This window comes from Tachyglossus aculeatus (genome assembly GCF_015852505.1).
Source record: "Tachyglossus aculeatus isolate mTacAcu1 chromosome Y4 unlocalized genomic scaffold, mTacAcu1.pri scaffold_167_arrow_ctg1, whole genome shotgun sequence".
NCBI classification, from domain to species: Eukaryota; Metazoa; Chordata; class Mammalia; order Monotremata; family Tachyglossidae; genus Tachyglossus; species Tachyglossus aculeatus.
In genome coordinates this window covers 324,364-346,815 of record NW_024044836.1, presented here as the reverse complement: position 1 = coordinate 346,815, position 22,452 = coordinate 324,364, and the positions used below count along the sequence as shown (strand labels likewise).

The 22,452-nt window shown below is 46.3% G+C and overlaps 1 protein-coding gene across 1 annotated transcript in view; it reads left to right on the top strand.

Moving 5' to 3' along the window:
• LOC119921748 (RING finger protein 17-like) overlaps window positions 1-22,452 on the top strand; it is a 71,711-nt gene that overhangs the window by 32,367 nt on the left and 16,892 nt on the right. Inside the window, exons 6-12 of the mRNA XM_038741807.1 lie at window positions 716-828; window positions 4,225-4,472; window positions 9,213-9,376; window positions 11,693-11,812; window positions 16,414-16,497; window positions 17,534-17,659; window positions 22,062-22,139. Coding sequence (XP_038597735.1) covers window positions 716-828; window positions 4,225-4,472; window positions 9,213-9,376; window positions 11,693-11,812; window positions 16,414-16,497; window positions 17,534-17,659; window positions 22,062-22,139 — 933 coding nt within the window. The remainder of the gene's footprint in view (window positions 1-715; window positions 829-4,224; window positions 4,473-9,212; window positions 9,377-11,692; window positions 11,813-16,413; window positions 16,498-17,533; window positions 17,660-22,061; window positions 22,140-22,452) is intronic.

Here is a 22,452-nt window from a genome sequence, read left to right as displayed (position 1 = left end):
CCAGGCGATATTGGTTGGTGTGAACTGGAACCTACAGGAAAGCAGCAGGAGAAAAATGTTATGCCCAAAGTGAATCAAGTATTAAAAGGATAAAAAAATAACTGGGACTTTTTTGCTGTTGTTGTTGTTGTTGTTGTTTTACTCTTCCTCTGCCTCTCTTGAGCTAATAATATTATCTTCTTTCTACTTTCTGTTGTTAATTTTTTCTTAACTATATTTCTTTCCTGGTTACCCGAACTTTCCCTTCTCATAGCCACTTGACTCTCACTTCTTCTGCCCCTCATTATTGCTTTGTAGCCTTCCTCATCAGTAACAACATTTATTAAGCGCTTACTGTGTACTCAGTGCTGGTGTACCTAGTTTTTCTATAAACACCTTGGGGAAAATTGTCCTTGTAACCTGTGCTTTACGAAGGGCTCAGAAGAACCAGGAAAGTCAAGGGTAGCATGTTCCTCTCCATGTTCTCTTCACTTGATGGGGTAAGGGCTGTTTGATCTAGAGCTCATTATAGTACATAAAAAGACACTGGGAAGACATGGAAACAGTGCTGAAGTAGGAGTTCAAATGTAGTTGTTAATGCAGCATGTTCTCTCTAAGGGAGGAAGGGAACAAAGGGGTGAGATGGAGGGGGGGAACATTAGTATGAAAGTGAGCACCAGGGGGAAGCTTCATATTTGCATTATAGTGACAGTGGTGGGTCTTCAATTTCTCCCAGGAGAAGCAGAGAAATCCCATGCCTGTGAAAATTTTATGGCAAGATAAAACAGGAAAGAGTTTTGATTTTTCTGCAATTCTTGTAGAAAAGGGTTTGGCTTTGAGAGAAAAGAGGTAAGGATTTTAAAAAATACTTACTATAGTAATATTGGAAATAATAGTCATGATAATTGTGGTATTTGTTAAGCGCTTACTCTGTGCCAGGCACTGTACTAAGCCATGGCAGGGCAGAAGGTGCGGGGGAAAGAGGGGGCAGGGGGAGGAGGTGGAGGGCAGGGTGGGGATATACACAAATGCGGGTGGATACAAGTCCCTGTCCCTCATGGGGCTCACAGTCTCAGTCCCCATTTTGCAGATGAGGTAGCTGAGGGACAGAGAAGTGATACACAGAGATTTGCCCAAGGTCACACAGCCGATATGTGGCAAAGCCGGAATTATAACCCACGACCTTCTGACTCCCAGACCTGTGCCCTATCAACCACGTGACGCGGCTTCTCAGCAAGTTGCAGTAGCAGCTTGAATCTGGACTACTGTACTCCACATTGTAATCATCTGTCAGTGGGTGAATTAAAAGATTGCTCAATTAACAGTTTAAATATGTGTATGCTCAAGTTTTCCCTATCCTTAAAATTCAGATGGCTTCTATATCCTCAGGGTTGCTCTAAGGACTAATCTAAGGTATTTGGGGAAAATCACCACTGTAAATTGAAAGTAGCAATAGAAGAGAAATGGTATTAACCGCCCCCCCCTCCCCCCCCAAACCCCCATTAATATCTATAAATTGTGGGCAAATGGGCAGGGAGCGATGAATTGCTTCCTTCGCTGTGTGCCAGTTGAAGTACTATATCAGTTGAATGTATTTAAAACCATAAATGCAGTACATATTTCCACTCTGACCACAACCTCCGCAAATCCCGACTTGTTTTTTCACCAAGAACTCTGATCATTTGACCCTCTCCAATTTTCTAAAGTCTCCATGCCCCCTCTGGTCTCCACACCCAAGCTCCTTTCTCTTGTCACACAAACCCAGACTCCTCAACTGAACTCAGTCCCCTTACTCTCCTGACCTTCCTCCGACCTCACCCCACCAACCTGCAGCCTTGAATCACTTCCACAGTGTGAATCCTCTGCCCTCGAGAATGAACAGTGGAATGCTGCTGGAAGAAAACTAGACACATGCGGTCCTCGACCTTCTCAAAATGCAACCTCTTCTGCCCTCTCATCCACCTGACAACAATATCACTCCATTTTTATTTTCCTCCCATGCACATTACCCGTGACAGCCGTTTCTAACTTTTAATTCTCTCCTCAAACCCTTGTCCCCTCACGGGCACCCCGTCCCTCCTCCTTCCCACCCCCACCCCCCCTCCCCCACACCAAGCTCTTGCCCCACATGAACTGTCATGTACTTCACTGGCGAAATTGGAAACATTAGGTGTGGTCTCCTTAAAATCTCCCCTGCTCCTTTCTAGCCCCTTCTCCAGTCCCCTCTCTGACTTTCCTAAAGCTTTCCAGCAGTGTCTCAAGAGGAGATCTCCAGGCTCTTCTCAAATTTTACCCCCTCCAGCTGTGCTTCTGACCCCATCCCTTCTCACCTTTGCAGGCACCCTCCGTGATCAGGATCTTCAACCACCCATTTTCCACTGGCTCCTTCCCTGCTGCTTTCCAACATGCCCATGTACCACCTAAAAAACCCTCTCCCTTGACTCCAAGCCCCTCCCGTAATCACCCATTCCCCACCCTCGCATCAGTACTCTGCAAACTCCTAGAGCGAGTTGTTGGTACCCACTGCCTCCACTTCCTCCTCTCCAGTTGTCTCCTCTACCCGCCACAGTCTGGCTTCCGCCCCCTTCACTCTATGGAAATGGCCCTCGTTAAGATCACCAATGACCCTCTTCTTACCAAATGCAGTGGGCTCTGGCTTCGTTCTAAAGCTCCTCAACGGCTCAGATGCCTTCGACACTGGACCATCGCCTTCTCCTGGAAAGAGTACTTACCCTTGGTTTCACCAACACGACCCGCTTCTGTCTCTCCTCCAGTCTCTCTGACAGCTCCTTTTCATTCTCTTTCTGAGGATCCTCCTCTGTCTCCCATCCTCATCAGGCAGAAAGTCCTCACCCTCGGCTTCAAGGCAGTCCATCACCTCGCCCCCTCCTACCTCACCTCCCTTCTCTCCTTCTACAGCGCAGCCTGCACCCTCCGCTCCTCTGCCCCTGATCTCCTCACCGTGCCTCATTCTCGCCTGTCCCGCTGTCGACCGCCGGCCCACGTCATCCCCCTGGCCTGGAATGCCCTCCCTCCCCACATCCGCCGAGCTAGCTCTCTTCCTCCCTTCAAGGCCCTACTGAGAGCTCACCTCTTATCAGGAGGCCTTCCCAGACTGAGCCCCCTCCTTCCTCTCCCCCTCCTCCCCCTCCCCATTCCCCCGCCTTACCTCCTTCCCTTCCCCACAGCACCTGTATATATGTATGTACGTATTTATTACTCTATTTATTGATTGATTTTACTTGTACATATCTATTCTATTTATTTTATTTTGTTAATATGTTTGGTTTTGTTCTCTGTCTCCCCCTTCCAGACTGTGAGCCCACTGTTGGGTAGGGACCGTCTCTATATGTTGCCAACTTGTTCTTCCCAAGCGCTTAGTACAGTGCTCTGCACACAGTAAGCACTCAATAAATGCGATTGATTGATTGATTGATCCTCAAACCCTGGGCATCCCTCAAGGTTCAGTTCTGCATCCCCTTCCATTCTCCTTCTACACCCACTAACTTGGAGAGCTCACTCACTCTTATGGCTTCAACTACTATCTCTTTGTGGATGGTCCCCAAATTCACTGCCTCCGCGCTAACCTCTCTCCTTCTCCGCAGTCTCACATTTCCTCCTGCCTTCATGACATCTCTTCTTGGATGTCCCTCTGCACCTCAAGCTTAACGTGCTCAAAACAGAACACCTCATCTTCCCACCCAAACCCTGTCTGCCTCCTGATTTTCCTATCCCTGCAGGCAGCACCTCTATCCTCCCCACCTCAGAAGGCCGGAACCTGGCCTTAACACTCCTCAACACTTCTCTCTCATTCAACGCACACATTCGATCTGTCATGAAATCCTGTTGGTTATATTCCTTCCTAACGTCTCTAGAATCTGTCCTTTCCGCCCCGTTTCCTCTTTAGTCGATAAAGGTCATTGTGGGCAGGGAACCTGTCTACCAACTCTGATGTAGTGTACTCTTAGTGTATCCATGTGCTTAGGATAGCTCTCTGCACCCAGGTAGTTCCCAGTAAAGACATTGTCGCCTCCCTCCCTCTCCCCGCCGCCCCCGGCATCCCCTTAGACAGTAAGGTAGTTGTGGGTAGGGATCTCGTCTACCAACTGCGTTGTATTTTTCTTTTCCCAAGTACAGACCACAGTACCCAACATACAGAAAGCCCTTAAGGAGTACCACTGATTGATGGATGGATAATCTAAGTAGGATTGTATTTTGAAAAGATGTGTTTTTGAGTCTTCCCAGATTCTCCAGAGCTGAGGCAAGTCTTGAAATCCCACCGATGCCAAAGAATCCAGCAACAGCAACGTGTCCCAAGATATATTGTAAATCAGAGACAGAAGTCACTGGAGCTAAAGCATTCAAGCCAGCTTTTAAGCCCCAAACTGTTGAAACCTACAAGCCACCTGTTATTCCTAGCGAGAAAGTCTTTGAGGCAATAATAAGCTGGGTTGCAGATGATGGAACAATCTATGTGATACCAAAATCATCAGGTAAAAATATTTATGGTTTGTAATCTAAATGGATGACCCTGAAGACCAAAGTTGTACGGCACACACCGTCAGGCGTCACGGTGGCTCCCATGACGTGACCAGGTTCCTCCGGAAAAGGGGAGCCCAGAATAGATTAGGGGACTGTTATGTCCCAATAGAGTCAATTAGGGATGGGGGCGGGGCGGGGGAAGGGGTGAGGGGGACCCTCGTGACTCAGCTTCACCGACAGAATAAACCACGCTATTCAGCAGCACAGAAAGAAAACATTGGTTAACATACTGAACAACATCAAGTGCAACGGCTCCTTCTTCTGTTAAGCCCTCAATCTTAAGGGTTGATGAGCTCTCTGACACTAATTAAGCCCTCAACCCCCAGGGGCATTTGAGAATTTCCTATCATGGTATGATCAGTCCCGTTCGGTGTTCAAGTCCTTAAGGAGCCGGACCGGCACGGGCGTCCCTGGCCTAAGAGGTTCCTGGGCCTGGGCTCCCTCTCTGCCTTCCCTTCAGAGGACAGTGAGCAGCAGCGACAGGCGTTTCCCCCCGTGCCTTTATGCTATACTTGTCGACTGTTACATCGAGCTTCTCCCGCGTAATGGGCCTAATCTACTAATTATCGTTGCATTGGCTTCTGCTGTTAGGAAACATCCCACCCAGACCCCTGTGAAATGTGTCAACATTTAGGTTTTCGCTTGGTGCCTTTCCACCTGGCTCACCTGCTATCACAGGAAACAGTATGCCAAAAGGCATTCAATTTAACACGGAGTTTACACGATGTGCAAACTGCACACTTCAGGGACCAGTGCTGATCACGAGGGGAGGATTATCTCCGGTTACTTTCGTAGTAAACGTCTCTGTTGTTCTTGTTTTATTCTCCCATCCTGTTCAACAACTTCAGCTTGCAGCCTACTTCAGGCATTACTCCCGTCTCTTTGCCATCTGGAGTTTGGGCAATTTTAGCCTTCTCTAGTCTCAGTATTCTCCAAAGATCATTACCCTTTCTGGGCGTTTGTTTGTTTTTGTTTGTTCGTTTGTTTTGTTTGGGTTTGGGGTTTTTTTTTCACCAAGAAGAGGCATTCTTTCTGAGGATCATTTGTACAGCCAAAAAGTGACGGCATTACACCTGCTGCAAACCTAAAGGTGTATGAAACCGACTACCAAGTTCTTTTTATTTGCCATCTGAAAAACCTAAAAAGGTTCCCATGTGTGACTCCAGTGAACTGAAAGCTCTTCTCCATGGGTGAATCAACTGGTGTGTTCCCTTCCCTCCCTCCCTGCTATCCATCCAACCTCTTCTTCTACTACTCAGCTCCTCAGTTCTGTCTCTGACCCCCGCATGCTCAATATTCCCGTGACAGTACGTTTCTATATGCCATTCTGCCTGGGTCCTCAACATGGGGGAGCAGCGACAGCAACAATCCCTTCAGACCAGAGTTAGGAGCCAACGGGCTACTTGGCAGAGAGTGGGTTGCTGTCTCTGACCTCTCTGATGGCGTGAATCATGTATGTGTTGGTGTGTGTATGTGTTGGTGTGTGTGCTAGTATGTGTTAAGGCACCTCATGAAACACCACTGCTATGCAAAATACGCTTGCCTTATGGTGTCTTCATAGAATTTGTCACCAGAAAATATAGAGGGGCCTGTAAGTGTCTGCGTCCCTGTTACTGCCCCTGTAGTTTGGCATTAGTTTGGCATTGGACTGTATCTGTATTCCAAGCACGTTATCAGATCCCCAGGCCCACTGGTCCCCCCAGTGAAGTAAAGCCCATTCCTGCCAAGCATATGTCTCACTGCGTGTTTTGGCTGGAAGGAAATAATAATAATAACGATTAATGATTATGGCATTTGTTTAGCACTTAATATGTACCAGACACTGTATTAAGAGCTGGGGTGGATACAAGCAAATTGGGTTGGACACAGTTCCGGTCCCTCCTGGGGCTCACAATTTCCCTCCCCATTTTAGAAAACTGAGGCCCAGAGAAATGAAGTAATAATAATAATGATGGCATTTGTTAAGCGCTTACTGTGTGCAAAGCACTGTTCTAAGTGCTGGGGAGGTTACAAGGTGATCAGATTGTCTCACGGTGGGTGGGTGGGGGGGCTCACAGTCTTAATCCCCATTTTACAGAGGAGGTAACTGAGGCACAGAGAAGTTAAGTGACTTGCCCAAAGTCACACAGCTGACAATTGGCGGAGCCGGGGTTTGAACCCACGACCTCTGACTCCAAAGCCCAGGCTCTTTCCATTGAGCCACGCTGCTTCTCTATGGTTTGCCCAAGGTCACACAGCAGACAAGTGGCAGAGCTGGAATTAGAGCTCATGACTTTCTGACTCCCATGCCGGTGCTCTATCCACTAGGCTATGCTGATTCATTCTGTGATAACGCACAACTGCCTGGATATATGTGTATATGTTTGTACATATTTATTACTCTATTTATTTATTTATTTATTTTATTTGTACATAGCTATTCTATTTATTTTATTTAGTTAGTATGCTTGGTTTTGTTCTCTGTCTCCCCCTTTTAGCCTGTGAGCCCACTGTTGGGTAGGGACTGTCTCTATATGTTGCCAATTTGTACTTCCCAAGCGCTTAGTACAGTGCTCTGCACATAGTGAGCGCTCAATAAATACGATTGATGATGATGATGATGATGATGATGATGATGATGATGGATACAGCACAGAGCAGCGTCAAAAGAATGTTCAATCACCACTGTATTATTATGCAACCAACTAGCATGGCGTTGGTCAGTTTTGTAATTCCGGTTGTCCTAGGGGTGCTATCTGTAATGCCAGAAATGTGTGCTTCCGTCTCTCTGTGTTCAGCTCTGCCATCCCTCCCCCTCCATACCTCGTTTCTGTCATTCATTCATTCATTCATTCAATCGTATTTATTGAGCTCTTACTGTGTGCAGAGCACTGTACTAAGCGCTTGGGAAGTACAAGTTGGCAACATATAGAGACGGTCCGTACCCAACAGTGGGCTCACAGTCTAGAACGGGGAGACAGAGAGCAAAACAAAACCTATTAGCCAAATAAAATGAGAAGCAGCGTGGCTCAATGGAAAGAGCACGGGCTTTGGAGTCAGAGGTCATGGGTTTGAATCCCGACTCCGCCACATGTCTGCTGTGTGACCTTGGGCAAGTCACTTAACTTCTCTGAGCCTCAGTTATCTCATCTGTAAAATGGGTATTAAGACTGTGAACCCCACATGGGACAACCTGATCACTTTGTATCCCCCCCCCAGCGCTTAGAACAGTGCTTTGCACATAGTAAGCGCTTAACAAATGCCAACATTATTATTATTATTATTATTATTATTATTATTATTATTATTATAGTAAAATAAATAGAATAAATATGTACAAATAAAATAAATAAATAAATAGAGTAATAGAGGATGTGGACAAGAGGTCGGCGGATAGACAAGATCGAGGTAAAGTGAGATGGTTGGCATTAGAGGAGCAATGCTGCACTGTAGTGGGAAAGCAGTGAGGTGAGGTAGGAGGGGGCAAGGTGATCAAGCGCTCTGAAGCTGATGGTAAGGAGCATCTCTTTGATATGAGATGGGTAGGCAACCACTGGAGGTGCCTGAAGAGTGGGGAAACGGCCTGAACTTTCGTGCCTTCCTTTCCCTTGCCCCCAATCCTAGACCATTGTTCCCACCCCCTTTGTTAAACCTGTCTGCAAAACAAATTTAAAAGCATTTCCATTTATCCATTCCTTCCTCTTCGTTCTATCTGTTAATATCACCGTGGTCACTCATAATCTCAGAAGAATTGGAGAGTAATTCACAGGTTGTTGTTTTTTCAAAGTGCTGCCCAGTACAAGTTTTGCAGCTGGATCCAGGGTCCGTCCACGTGAATGCGTTTAATGTCCCTGGGGTGTGGGCCGTTTGGGTTTAAAATTAATTCATTCAGTCAGTCGTATTCATTGAGTGCTTACAGTGTGCAAAGAGCTGTATTAAGCACTTAGGAGAGTACAATATAACAACAAATAAACACATTCCTGCCCACAATGAACTCACGGTCCAGAGAGATGACCCGGAGTATTCAGTTGCCCCTAATTGGTGATTCTTCATGCACTTTCGTTCTGTCTAGTTTCCATTTAGTAGTATTAGTCGGGAGACAAAAAAGTGTTCCAAGACAGTTCCAGAATGCATTGTTAACCTTTCAGATTTGTTGAATATTTTACTGGACTTCGTAATCACCACTTTGTCTAGCTCCCAGGATTTGTCTGCCCTGAGAGACTACAGTGTTTCAGAAAGACTAGGGATGTGGTGATTGAAATCATTTGTTTCTTTCGTAGTGTTAGCCCAAGTACGCTCTCTCTTTTGGAAGGTGGGTAATTTGAGCCCGATGTAGTGACACGGGGCAAACGTGCGGGAGAAGCCTGCCAATTGTGACTGCAGTCTAGTGGTGACATGCTAGTCCCTGGTTTTTTGTTTCTTTCGTAGTAATTAGCACAAGTATCCCCTCTCTTTGGGAAGGTGGGTAATTTCAACCCGATGTCGTGATCCAGGACAAACGTGCAGAAGAAACCTGCCAATTGCGACTGCATTGTAGTGGTGGCATTCTCATCCCTGAGCCCTGTGTACCTGAACTTACATGACTTTTGAAATATAGGAAAATTAAGACATTTTAAAAGTTCAGATTATGGTTATATGACATAAAGCTAAAATAGGCTAAACCCATTTATCTTGAGTTCCTGATTTTTTTTTTTCATGCATTTGTTGTTCAGAGCCTGAATTCACTGAGTTGATGGAGAAAATGCAAGGTGCCTTTACAAGTCTTGATCTGTTGGTACCCCACTCTTGGAGAAAAGAAGAAGCCTGTGTCATAAGAGGATCAGATAGTCGGTGGTATCGAGGTGTCGTATTGGAAATTATTGAGAGTTGTGTCAGGGTAAGTTTGACCTTTTCAAAACTTATTTCAGAACGTAAGACCTTACTAAGTAACTTATCAGATTTCAGTCTTCTGGTTGTGAATAAATCACCTTCAAATTTTGATTGAAACTTACATTTTCTGAATTAGATAATTCAGTGAAGCTGGTGAACTTTTTTCCATCTTAAGAATGGTTTTCTGGGGACCGCATATGCCTGCCAGTTTTAAAAGACACATCCTTTGAAAGGGAAATCTGGGCCTTATTAACCTGCTGGACTTATCTGAAGGGGTCTAAGAAGCGTGTGACTAGAACAAAACCAGTAGACAACGTCTGTATAGCTTTCAGAAGAACTCTGTGAACCAGTTCCCAAGTCTAAAGTGTACTGTCTACAAAAAACGGAGGCACCTTGGGATTGGAGGCATTGTCCTAATGGCTCGGACACTGGCTAAAGGGTAGAAAACAAAAATAAAAAAGCAAACTCCTCGCTTCAGGATGGAGCTCCTTAACAGTGGCGTCCCCAGGGATCTGTGCTAGTACAGCTCCTCATGAGAGAGAGTGAGGTGGGCTAGGGCTAAGCTCCTTCTGGGCAGGGAACGTGACTTTTGCCTCCATTGAACTTTCCTAAATACTTGGAACGACGCCAAGTGCTCAGATCCTGCTGATTGGTGGGAAGGAGTGAATTAGGTTGTGGAATACTTTTAGAGAATGGACAGCGACTCACGTTGGGCAGGGATTGTGTCTGTTTATTGTTATATTGCACTCTCCCAAGTGCTTAGTCCAGTGCTCTGCACGCAGTAACCTCTCAATAAATACGGTTAAATGAATGAGTGAGTGAGTGAATGAATGAACTTCCCAAGTGCTGCTGTAGGCACTCAGTAAATACTGCTGCTGCTGCTGATGGTGGTGGTGGTGCTGCTGCTACTGACGCTGCTACTACCAATGTTGTCCCGACTACTGTTGCTACTACTTCTACTCCAAATTGGAGTTGCTACTCCGAATTACTCTCTCTGAATTTGGCTCAGGGAGCCAATCTTACTGTCCAAGTACTAGTAGTAGTAGTAATAATTATGGTCTTTGTTAAGCGTCTACTATGCCCTACGCACTGTTCTAAGCACTGGGATAGATACAAGGTAATCAGGCTTTCCCAAGTGGGGCTCATCGTCTTAATCCCCAGTTTACAGATGAGGTAACTGAGGCATAGAGGATTTAAGTGACTTGCCCAGGATCACACAGCAGACAAGTGGCAGAGCTGGCATTAGAACCCACGTCCTCCGACTCCCAAGCCCGTCCTCTTGCCACTAAGCCATGCTGCTTCTCATCCATGCTTTAACTTACGCAGGTTGAGGAATTTGTTAGGCTTCAGGGTTAAACTTGAAGGCAGGGGATTGGCCTGGCCAAGATCCCAAGAGAGGGATCTCTTTTTTTTCCTTTCTGTGTTAGCTTTCGTAAAGTTGCCCAGGTGGGTGAATCAGCAATCTTTTTTTCATTTTTAGAATTTTTTAATTTATTATTTTAAATTTTTTTAGTTGGGTAAGAGGCTCCAGTTTCGTAAGCCATCATGTGTATGAGGAGATTGTGTACCCTGAAGAGAAGAGGCAACAGTGATATTCCTAGGGGTCTGCTTCTCTGTGTATAAGCATTAATTTAAAAAGACAGCTCAATCATCAGTGATATTTATTGAATGCCTTCTTTGGGCAGAACACCAATACTAAGCACTTGAGGGAGAGCGTGCAGGAGGAGCAAAAGACAAAGTCCCCGGCCTCAGGGTGCTTGCAGTCTAAGGGATCTCAAGTACCGGTTTTCTCCCACGTGCTTAATACAGTGCTCTGCGCTCATGGTGCTTAATAAATGCTATTAACACTTGACTTTTTTTTTCTAAAGCGGCCTTGAATTGCTGAATTCGGTCATGTTCACAGGGTCAGTCAACCAATTAATCACATTCGTTGAGTGCTTACTGAGTGAAGAGCGCTGTCCTTAGCGCTTGAGAGAGTACAGTATAATTGAGTCGGTAAACATGCTCCCAGCCCGCAGCGAGCCGACGGCCTAGCGGGGGAGACAGAAATTAATGTAAAATATAGATAAATTGCAGTTATGTACAAAAGTGCTCTATAGGCCTTTACCCAAGTTGTTCTTCTTTGAATTGAAAGCAGAGTACATTACATCCAGATGATCCCTAACGGATGGTGGGCTTGCCCAGTTGCAGAAGAGGCACTAGGGGGTGCCCTTCACTTGATCAAGTAAAGTGATTGTTGTCTTCTCTCTTTTTTACTTTTTATCATCATCATCATCATAATTATCATTATGATTGTTGTTTTTATTATCATTATTTAATCCAGGTGCAGTATTTAGATCTTGGCTATGTTGAGGAGATCCCTCCCTGCCATCTCTACCCAGTTGAGTGCTCTACTGAACTACCTCAGTTTTGCATACCCTGTCAATTATATAACACCCTTCCTGTGAGTAAACATTATTTAGTAAATGACTAATGCAGCACTTTTTAAAATGAAAGTTATATTGTGTAATATCTGCGTGCCCACAGTGGAGTTATTCAAGGCAGAGAAACGTGGTGTGATGCGTACATCACACAGATAAGGAGTTTCTAGTAATTAGCATTTCTTTCTTTCTTCTTTCTTTCTTTAGAATTTATCAAATGGGAAACTAGGTGAAGGCGTTTGTTAGGTAGAGGGTTGAAGAAAGGGTTGTATCCAGTCTTGGCCCATCAGGATTATTGTGGGAAGCATCTGATTGGCTTTGACTGCTCTTGCACCTGCATTGGCTTCAGAAAAGGGTTTCAAAGAAGCCAATGAGGTGAGTCCCTGGATGTGGAACTTTGTTAGCAGAATTCATGTGTTCAGTCACATTTATTGAGTGTTTACTGTGTGCAAAGCACTGTACTAAGAACTTGGGAGTGTTCAGAAGAACAATAAACAGATGCATACCCTGCCCACAATAATCTATATGCCAGGCAGTGTACTAAGTGCTGGGGTAGATGCAAAATAATCGGGTTGGATACAGTCTCTGTCCCACACAGAGCTCGGTCTGAGCCCCCATTTTACAGTTGAGGTAACTGAGGCACAGAAAAGTTAAATGACCTGCAAGTCACACAGCAGACAAGTGGTGGAGTTGGGATTAGAACCCAGAGCCTCTGACTCCCAGGCCCGTGCTCATCCTACTAGCCACGCAGTTTTTTTCCTGGCACATAGCCAGGTCCTAACAAATACCACAGTGGTTTATTATTATCATTATCATCATCATCATCATCATCATCGTCATCATCATCATCATCATCATCGCTGGCCCCTTGTACTTATGCTAATGCTCCTACTCCTTGACCCATCAATGCTGTTGTTGGTCCGGTGGAAAGATCCTGGTTCTGGGAATCAGGAGACCCGGGTTCTAGTTACGGCTCTGCAAGTCGAAGAACTGGGGCTGGGGCTGGGGCTGGGGCTTGACCATCCAAAGTGAAGGTTTCTAACCTAAGAACCACCTAAGGTGTTCTTCTGCGAGGTCGACAGGCCTGGCATGACTCCTAAAAATAGCTGCCTCACATGGGCAGTAAAGACCACAGTCAACGTCCTTCTGGATCACGGTGCTCTGACGCAACAACGATACTTTGCCTGTGGTCGCTGACTCTAAATGGGTCCTGCCTGCACCCTGCAATGTGCCGACGGCCGATCTGACCGCTTGGTCATGGCCCTCTGACTGATTGGCAGGGACAAGTGAGAGGGAGTGTGAGTGGCTCTTTCCTAAACCACCAGCCCTCTTCTCAATTCCTTCACACAGGTTCTCAGGGCCAGGCTAACCGGCCGTTCTCTGCTGTTCTCACGTGAGAAGCAGTATAGCCCAGTGAAAGGAACACGGGCCTGTGAGTCAGAGGACCTGGGTTCTAATTCCGGCTCTGCCGCTTGCCTGCTGTGGAACCTTGGGCAAGTCACTTCACTGCCCTGGGCTTGAGTTTCCTCAACTGCAAAATGAGGATTCAATACCCATTCTCCCTCCTCCTTGGCTGTGAGTCCCATGGCGATACGGTCACACTTTGTTAAGCCCTCTTCTAAACTCTTCTTCTTCAAATGGCGTCGAGTCGTTTCCAAGCCATAGCGAATCCATGGACACACCCTCTTCAGAACGTCCCATCTTCTGTTATAAAATCATTCTGGTATGTGTATCCGTAAAGCTACCAAGATGTGGTTTACCATTGCCTTCTTCCGCGCAGTAGAAACTTGCGTCTCTGCCGCTCTCTTTGATCAACGTTTTGATCCCTTGATCATCTGCCTTTGACTCTGCCCCATGCTGTTGCTGCCCAGCAAGGGTGAATCAACTTTGTCTGACGCTTTGGCTTAGATCTTTGCATTATGGGTAACCCTATGTGGCATAACTTTAAGCTTCATCAGCGTACACAAACTCTCCTGCTGTGGTAAGGCATCGCTTCATCGGGCCATGAGCAAGCGGTCAGGTCTTGGTGCATATTTATTTTTCTTTGTTCTATTTGTAAACAGCAGAACTATCTTGTTCATTTGTGTACACCTAATTTATCCTTCTATTTTGCAGGTAAGTTCCTTAAACTGTTCATTGTTGTGATAATGTTAGTTAAGCCTCAGTCTTCTCGAGCTCTGATCTTGTCCCTCTATGTTTCCTCAAGTCAGTAGTTTGCTGCATGAAGAGGATGATAGATTCCTTAGGGCTGTTCTTTTTAAAGTAGTATGTTGTTGTTATTGGCTTTCTCACCAAAAGGCGATCAAATCAGAGCACAGAAGACTAAGTCAGAAGGTGTGTGTGGAGGTCGCGGGGCGCAAAAACAATGCCTAATTCTCCCAAAGTTTTCTTGGAAAAGCATTAATTGAGGAGGTTGGCGTCTGTCCTTCCAGGGCCTGAATACCAGCCACGGCAGCCAGCAGATTCTGCAGATTTTCCCCGGCACCTGCCTGTTGGTGGAATCTTGGTGAAATCACACTTCCTGAAAGTCTCAAATGAAAATTGTTCTCTGGTCAGCCCCTCTCATGTTCAGCAACTCTCAACTGCTGTACAGGACTTTCTAAGGGTGGGAGGCTGGGAACATTTGAGCCAGGCGATGAGAGACCCACAGGAAGCCAGCCAACTACCAGTTTTTCAACCACCTCCCTATGACTTGGGTGAATTTGAAGTAGAACCAAGAGAAGTAATTCTCTTGGGGGATCCCAGCCATGGACAGTGAGCAAAGGGCACTGAAGACCCTCAACTCTGGAGATTCTGGGGGAGGTGTACGTTTTCTGGCACCCCTCAGCATGGGACTCGCAGTCGTCATTCCATGGGGCTCTCCCAGAGACTTCTTGGGTACTGAGTGGCCAACCTGGACTGCCTGTCAGTTTCTGTTGCACACGGGCAACGGGAAACCCAGGCTACGCTGGTTCTAACCCCAGTGGTAGCAGTTTGCGGATAATGAGGCTTAGGAGAAAGAGCACAGGCTTGGGAGCCAGAGCTTGTGGGTTCTAATTCCGGCTCTGCCATTTGTCAGCTGTGTGACTTTGGGCAAGTCACTTAACTTCTCTGGGCCTCAGTTACCTCATCTGTAAAATGGGGATTAAGACTGTGAGCCCTGCGTGGGACAACCTGATTAACTTATGTCCACCCTAGCGCTTAGAACAGTGCTTGGCACCTAGTAAGCGCTTAACAAATACTGTCATCATCATCATCATCATCATCATCATCATCATCATCATCATCATCAATCATTCCCCCCCCCACCCCCATAGGGGAAATGATTTTCCCAATAGTATTTGGCCGTCTGATCTTCCCGTTAAAGAAGGCTCTGACCACGTAATCCAGTTGGCCAAGAGCAGGAGGAGGGTTTTGCTAAGAGGCACGAGATTCAACTGCAACTTTCCCAGAAACCCTGCACTCTTGGGGACATTTGAAATTTTCGTTATCAGCTTCCCTGTTCTTTCCCTTCCTTCCCCTCTCAGACTTGTGCTAGCACTATCCGCTTCTAGAAGTGTCAACGATTTCCAACTGGCAGGGGGGTGCTTTGCCTCCTGCAAGTTCTTCTTTCCGGCTGTTGTATGTCTGCTTCATTGAAACCCTTGGTCAGTTTATGCTTCACCGTTTATTTATTCATTCATTCATTCACGTGTTTGTGGGTGAAAGGATTGTCCACGGAGCAGCCTCAGCCTAGAGGGTTAATTTCCCCCCAGGGTGGTTTGCCTATTTGTACTTCCCAAGCGCTTAGTACAGTACTCTGCATACAGTAAGCGCTCAATAAATACAATTGATTGAATGAATGAATGAATTCATTGAGAGCCTACTGTGTGCAGAGCACTGTACTAAGCGCTTGGAAATTACGATTCAACAACAAATAGAGACAATCCCTGCTCACAGGGAGCTCCCAGTCTAGAAGGGGGAAATATGTACATGTATACACAAGTGCTGTCGGGGGGGATAAGGGTAGAGCAAAAGGAGTGAGTCGGGGCGATGGGGAGGGGAGAGGGAGCAGAGGTAAAGGGGGGGCTTAGTCAGGGAAGGCCTCCTGGGGGAGGTGAGCCTTCAGCAGGGCTTTGAAGAGCGGGGAAGTGTGATTGTTTGGCAGATTTGAGGAGGGAGGGCATTCCCGGCCACAGGTAGGACATGAGCCAGGGGTTGATGGGGGAACGGGTGGGAACGAGGCAGAGTGAGACCCTTAGCACCAGAAGAGTGGAGTGTGCCGGATTGGATGTAGTGGACATAAGAGCCATGTCCCAATACTTTAAAAACCTCAAAGAAACTTCTTTCTTCTCCAACAAACCTACCCTGACTAAAGCTCTCATCTCCCCACAACCACCCATACCCCACCACACACTTCATTTTCCCTTCCAGCTCACCCATGCATTTAGGCTTACCCACCGAGCCCGGAAGTATTCTCCACATAGCCTTATACTCAGGTCCTTCCCTTACAGATACTGTATCATCTGTGTCCTTCCCATTCCACTGATGCTGGACCACCAAGGCCTCCTATGAGCTTATGCAATGCAATGTTTAGAAAATTGCCACTGAATAGTAAACATCATGTTGCTTCCTTTCCTTGGTCCCCCATCTTTGCCTCCTTTAGGTTGGAAAGTTCTGGTCTCCAGATGCAGTGGAACTCCTTCGAGAATTACTACTGCCCAAGAGGGAGGTCAAGATCCGTAACATGGTATGGTTTAAGTTCTTCATGAAAGCAAGTTTGAAATCCTTAATGAGGCTATGGAGTAATACTTTCACTGTTCTGAAACGAGGGCTGATAGCTAATCTAAAACTGGATGGGTTCTGTGTTTTCTAGACTGTAGGCTCACTAGGGGCAGGGAACATGTCTACCAAATCTGTTGCCGTGTAGACTCCCAAGGACCTAGAGCAGTACGTTACATGCAGTAAGCACTGAGTAAGTACTGTTCATAGACTGATTGATTGATTGATTGACTGATTCTGTGGAAAGCCAAAGAACATTTGTAATTTCCCCAGTATAGGGCATAGGTAACTAGTGCTCATCAAGCTCAATTCTCCCAGATTTTGAAGAATCAAGGCACATGGGCATAGGTAGGGACTAAGATGATGGCGATGGCAGAGAGAGTGTGTATTTGCAGAACTTTAGCCCTTGGCCGTTCCACAGAGTTGAACTATGCCTTTCAAACTATAAGTAGAACTGAGCTTATTTCATGTGCATTTCCATCTTTCAGAAGACCGGTGTCATTTTGTTGCTATTTTAGCACAAAATTGCAACTAGAAGCTTGCGATGTGTATAAGCTAGTCCACCCAAGGTGTCTGTCACTGCTGCTGTTCAAATCTTTAGAACGAAGAGTTGCCGTTCTTGACTGGTGACTTAAATGAGAGTGGCAAATCTGACTATGTTGGTACATTATGTGATAGCTCAACAGGTGGAACCGCATGTTGCACCTCAAGATAAGTAGTGCCACAGGAAAGGAAAGGTCTGTTTATTATAGGCATCCCAATAGTTTTCCCAAAAGCCGAACTGTTGGGCGGGGTGTTCAGAATGCTGCCTTGAGAGAATCAAGGAAGATAATATTTAGTTATCCAGCTATAATGCTCTGAAGGGCCAGGTTTTGGAAATGTCGTACCAACTATCACATTTGGCGGACCCCGTTGTTTCATATTTCCCCTCTCCATACTGAATCCATTTTCAGCTGTGTGACCGAGTTAACTCTGTGTTTGAAATATGATGTTGAATTCAATAGGCATCTCCAGAACATCCAGTGGGAATGTTATCTGTTCATCTCTATTTTGCTGGGATGTCCCTGTCTTATTTTATGGCACACCATAAACACTGCACCCCTGAAGGTTCAGAAGATGGATTGAAACCAGTAAGTGAACTTCCTAATCAGTTGTGGGTGGCATGTGTTCTTGCCAGTTCCGGCTTAAATACTCAGGGCGTTAGGAATTCCTTGTGCTTGTTTCACATTGAGCTATGTACGAATCTTGTATACATGTCTAGTTCAAAGGACCCTTTCCTTTTAATTTTAGGTTTCCTTTTTAGTTGACTCAGAGATCAGGACTTTTCGTTTGTAAAGTGAGGGTGACTAGTGGTTTCTGCTCCCAGCTTTTTCTTTGGCCCTGGGAAAAAAAATAGGCCATGTGGCTGTGGTCTTGGAGCAGGATGGCCTAGTATTCAATCCATCGCTAAATCCCGTTGGTTCCACCTTCACAACATCGCTAAAATCTGCCCTTTCCTCCTTTTCCAAATTTCTATTAGGTGAATCCAATCACCTATCCTATCCCGCCTTGATTACTGTATCAGCCTCCACGCTGACCTCCCAGCACCCTGTCTCGCCCCACTCCAGTCCACACTTCACTCCGCTGCCTGGATCATTTCTCTAGAAAAACGTTCAGGCCATGTATCCCCACTCCTCAAGAAACTCCACCTCAGTATCAAACAGCAACTCCTCATCATTGGCTTCAAAGCACTCAAATCACCTTGGCCCTTCGTACCTCCCGTAGCTACGCTCCTACTACAACCCAGCACGCACAGCTCACTCCTGTTAATGCTAACCTTCTCACTATTCCTCGATATAGTCTATTTCACCACCAACCCCTCACCTGCATCCTGCCTCTGGCCTGGAACACCCGTCCTCCTCAATTCTGAAAGAAAATTACCCTCCCTCCTGCCCATCAAAGCCTTACTGAAGACAATTCTCCTCCAAGAGGCCTCGCTGTCTAAGCCCTCCTTTCCTCTTTTCCCTCTCCCTTCTGCATCGCCCTAACTTTCTCCCTTTATTCAACGCCCCCCCCCCCCCCCCCCCAGCCCCGCAGCATGCATGTACATATCTGTAATGTAGTGTACTTATTTATATTAATGTCTGTCTCCTCCTCCAGACTGTAAGCTCATTTGGGCAGGGAATGTGTCTGTTTATTGTTGTACTGTACTCTCCCAAAAGCTTAGATTGGCGCTGTGCACCCAGTAAGTGCTCAGTGAACAGGAATGAATGAAAGCATGAACGAATGACTAGTAGAAAGAGGGCCGACCTGGAAGTCAGGAAGTCTGGAAGCCTAATCCCGACTCTGCCAGTTGCTCACCATTCATTCGTTCATTCAGTGAATGAATGACCTGTGACCCCAGGCAAGTCACTTCCTTGTGCCTCAGTTTCCTCATCTGTAAAATGGGGACTCAATACTTGTCCTCCCTTCTGCTTAGGCTGTGAGTCCCAGCGAGACAGTCGGTCATAATTACCGAGCACTTACTGTGAGCAGAACACTGTATTCAGAGCTTGGGAGAGTATAGTATAACAAGAAACAGACACATTTCCTGCCCACCAGGACTCTACACTTTACAGGGGAAATAGGCATTAATATAAATAGATAAATGGCATGTATATACAAAAATGTTGTAGGGCTGGGAAGGGGTATGAATAAAGGGAGCAAGTCAGGGTGATGCAGAAGAGAGTGGTAGAAGGAGGAAGGAGGAAAGAGAGGTTAGTTAGGGATCCTCCACTGAGGCTTAGTGAGCTCCAAGTGGGACGGGGTCTGTGTCCAACGTGATTAACTTGGGTTACTTAACCCAACCCCTAAACCAGTGCTTGGCAAACAGGATGGGCTTAAGAAATACTATTGTTGTACTTGTTATCAACATTATCATTGGTTCTGTTATTATTGTTATTATTTACTAGTATCAAGGGAAGGCAGCTGACTGTAGGTTTTTCATGGACAGTCAACGGGTCTACTAATTCTGTGTACTCTCCCGAGTGCTCTGCAGAGAGTAAGTGCTCAATAAATACAATTGATTGATTGGTTGGTTGAATGATCGATTTGGGAGTCATTCAGTGGACAGACCCTTCCTTCGAAACCAGGCCTCCTGGGTGTGATGGTTTGGGGAATATAGACATTTCAGTTCTGTGGAATTCAGGGAGGAAGACCAGAACCAGAGGATCAGGTGTGATCCTTTTCCAGGTGCAGAACTCCGAGTGTATGGGTCAATTGAATTGAATTGCATTGAATTGAATTGAAATGAATTGAATTGAATTGAATTGAACTGAACTGAATTGAATTGAATTGAATTCTTTTCAGTTCAGTTCAGTTCACTTATTGAGCACTCACTGTGTGCAGAGCATTGCACTCAGTGTTTGGAGGAGTTGAGTGTAACAACAAACGGACACATTCCCCGCCCACAACGAGCTTACAGTTTCGAGGGGGAGACAGATATTGATATAAATAAATGAAATTTCAGATATGTGCACAAGTGTTGTGGGGCGGGGAGGGGAGATAAATAAAGGAAGGAAGTCCGGGGGACAGCGAAGTGAGTGGGAGAAGAGGAAAGGGGGGCTTAGAGAAAGTCTTTTGGAGGGCATGTGCCTACGATAAGGCCTTAAGGCTTCAATAAGCCCTTAGAGTAGTCGTCTTTTGAATTTGAGGCAGGAGGGCGTTCCAGGCCAGAGGGAGGACTTGGGCCAGGTATCACCGGCGAGGTACACAAGATTGAGGTGCGGTGAGAAGGTTAGCACTAGAAGAGCAAAGTGTGTGGGCTGGGTTGTAGTAGGAGAGTGGCCAGGTGAGGGAGGAGTGGAGGCAAGGTGATTGAGTGCTTGAAAGCCAGTGGTGAGGAGGTAGATGGACAACTGGGGTTTCTTGAGGAGTGAGGAGTGGGGAAACATAGCCTGAATGCTTTCCTAGAAAAATGATCCAGGCAGCAGAATGAAGTATGGAGAGACTGGAGTGGGGAGAGGCAGGAGGCTGGCAGGTCTGCAAGGGGACTGGTACATTAGTCAAGGCGGGAGAGGGTAAGTGATTGTATTAACATGGTAGCAATTTGGATGGAGAGGGCAGGGCGGCATTTAGTGATGTTGTAAAGGTGGAACTGACATATTTAGTGAGGGATTGAATATGTGGGTTGATTGAGAGAGAGGAATCAAGGATAATGCTAAGGTTAAGTGTTTGTGAGGCAGGAAAGATGGTGGTGCCATCTTCAGTGGTGGGAAAGTCACTGGCAGGACAGGGCTCGGGTAGGAAAATAAGGAGTTCTCTTCTGGACAGGTTAATCTTGAGGTGGGTGACAGGAGGACATCCAAGTAGTGATGTCTTGAAGGCAGGAGGAAATGCAAGGCTCAGAGAGGGAGAGCAATCAGGCCTGGCGTTGTAGATTTGGGTATCATCTGCATCGAGGTGGTAGTTGAAGCCATGGGAGTGAATGAGTTCTCCAAGGGAGTGAGTGTCGGTGGAGAATAGAAGGGGACCCAGAACTGAACTTTGAGGGACCCCACCCCCACCCCCCGCCCCCCAGAGTTAGGGGATGGGAGGAAGAGGAGGAGCCCGTGAAGGAGACTGAGAATGAGTGGCCAGAGAGAAAAGATTAATTCCTTCCTTCCTTCCTTCCTTCCTTCCTTCCTTCCTTCCTTCCTTCCTTCCTTCCTTCCTTCCTTCCTTCCTTCCTTCCTTCCTTCCTTCCTTCCTTCCTTCCTTCCTTCCTTCCTTCCTTCCTTCCTTCCTTCCTTCCTTCCTTCCTTCTTCCTTCCTTCCTTCCTTCCTTCCTTCCTTCCTTCCTTCCTTCATTCCTTCCTTCCTTCCGTCCTTCCTTCCTTCCTTCCTTCCTTCCGTCCGTCCTTGCGTCCTTCCTTCCTTCCTTCCTTCCTTCCTTCCTTCCTTCCTTCCTTCCTTCCTTCCTTCCTCGTATTTATTAAGCGCTTACTGTGTGCAGGGCACTGTACTAAGCGCTTGGGAAGTCCAAGTTGGCAACAGATGGAGACGGTCCCTACCCAACAGCGGGCTCAGGGTCTAGAAGGGGGAGGCGGACAACAAAACAACACATATTAACAAAATAAAATAAATAGAATAAAGATGTACAAATGAGAACTAGGAGAGGACAGTGTCAGAGAGGCCAAGGTTGGCTAATGTTTCCAGGAGAAGGGGGTTGTCGACAGTGTTGAAGGCAGCTGTAGGATTAGGATGGAGTAGAGGCTGTTGGATTTGGGAAGAAGCAGATCATCGATGACCTTTGAGAGGGCAGTTTCCGTGGAGTGAAGGGGACAGAAGCCAGGCTGGGGCAGAGATCACAGAGCTCAATCTGTTCCTGGGAACTCTTTCTAAGGCTGTGTTCCCCATCCTACCAATGGAAATCAGAGCCATCTGCTGCCTGGAAGAATTCCTTTGGGTGCAGGGTCAGAGGGTTTAGGTTTGTTTTTGTTTTGCTTTTTCATCATTCTGGAGCACTGCCTTAGATAAATGAAAGCCAATAACAAACGCAGTAAGCAAAAAATGTTACTGTCATCATTTTTTTAGGAGGTAGAGAATCAGGGTGAAAATTCTGTGGAGAAAGATTGGAAGATCAGTTTTGGAAGTTGGAAGATCAGTTTTGAGGTAAGTTTCCAGGCCTCAAGCCTAGTGTGCAGTCACTTCTCCTTCCTTACATCATACCCAGAGCAGGATCGTGCCTGAGGGACTGCTTGATAGAGAGCTGTTCTTTCACTCCCTCCCACTGCTCTACCTGCCTCCCCGCCCCACAGCACTTGTGTATAGATGTACGTATTTATTATTCTATTTATTTTATTAATGACGTGTGTATATCTATAATTCTATTTTTTTTTATTCTGATGCTATTGATGCCTGTCTACTTGTTTTGTTTTGACTGTCTGGCTCCAGACTGTCAGCCGGTTGTTGGGTAGGGATTGTC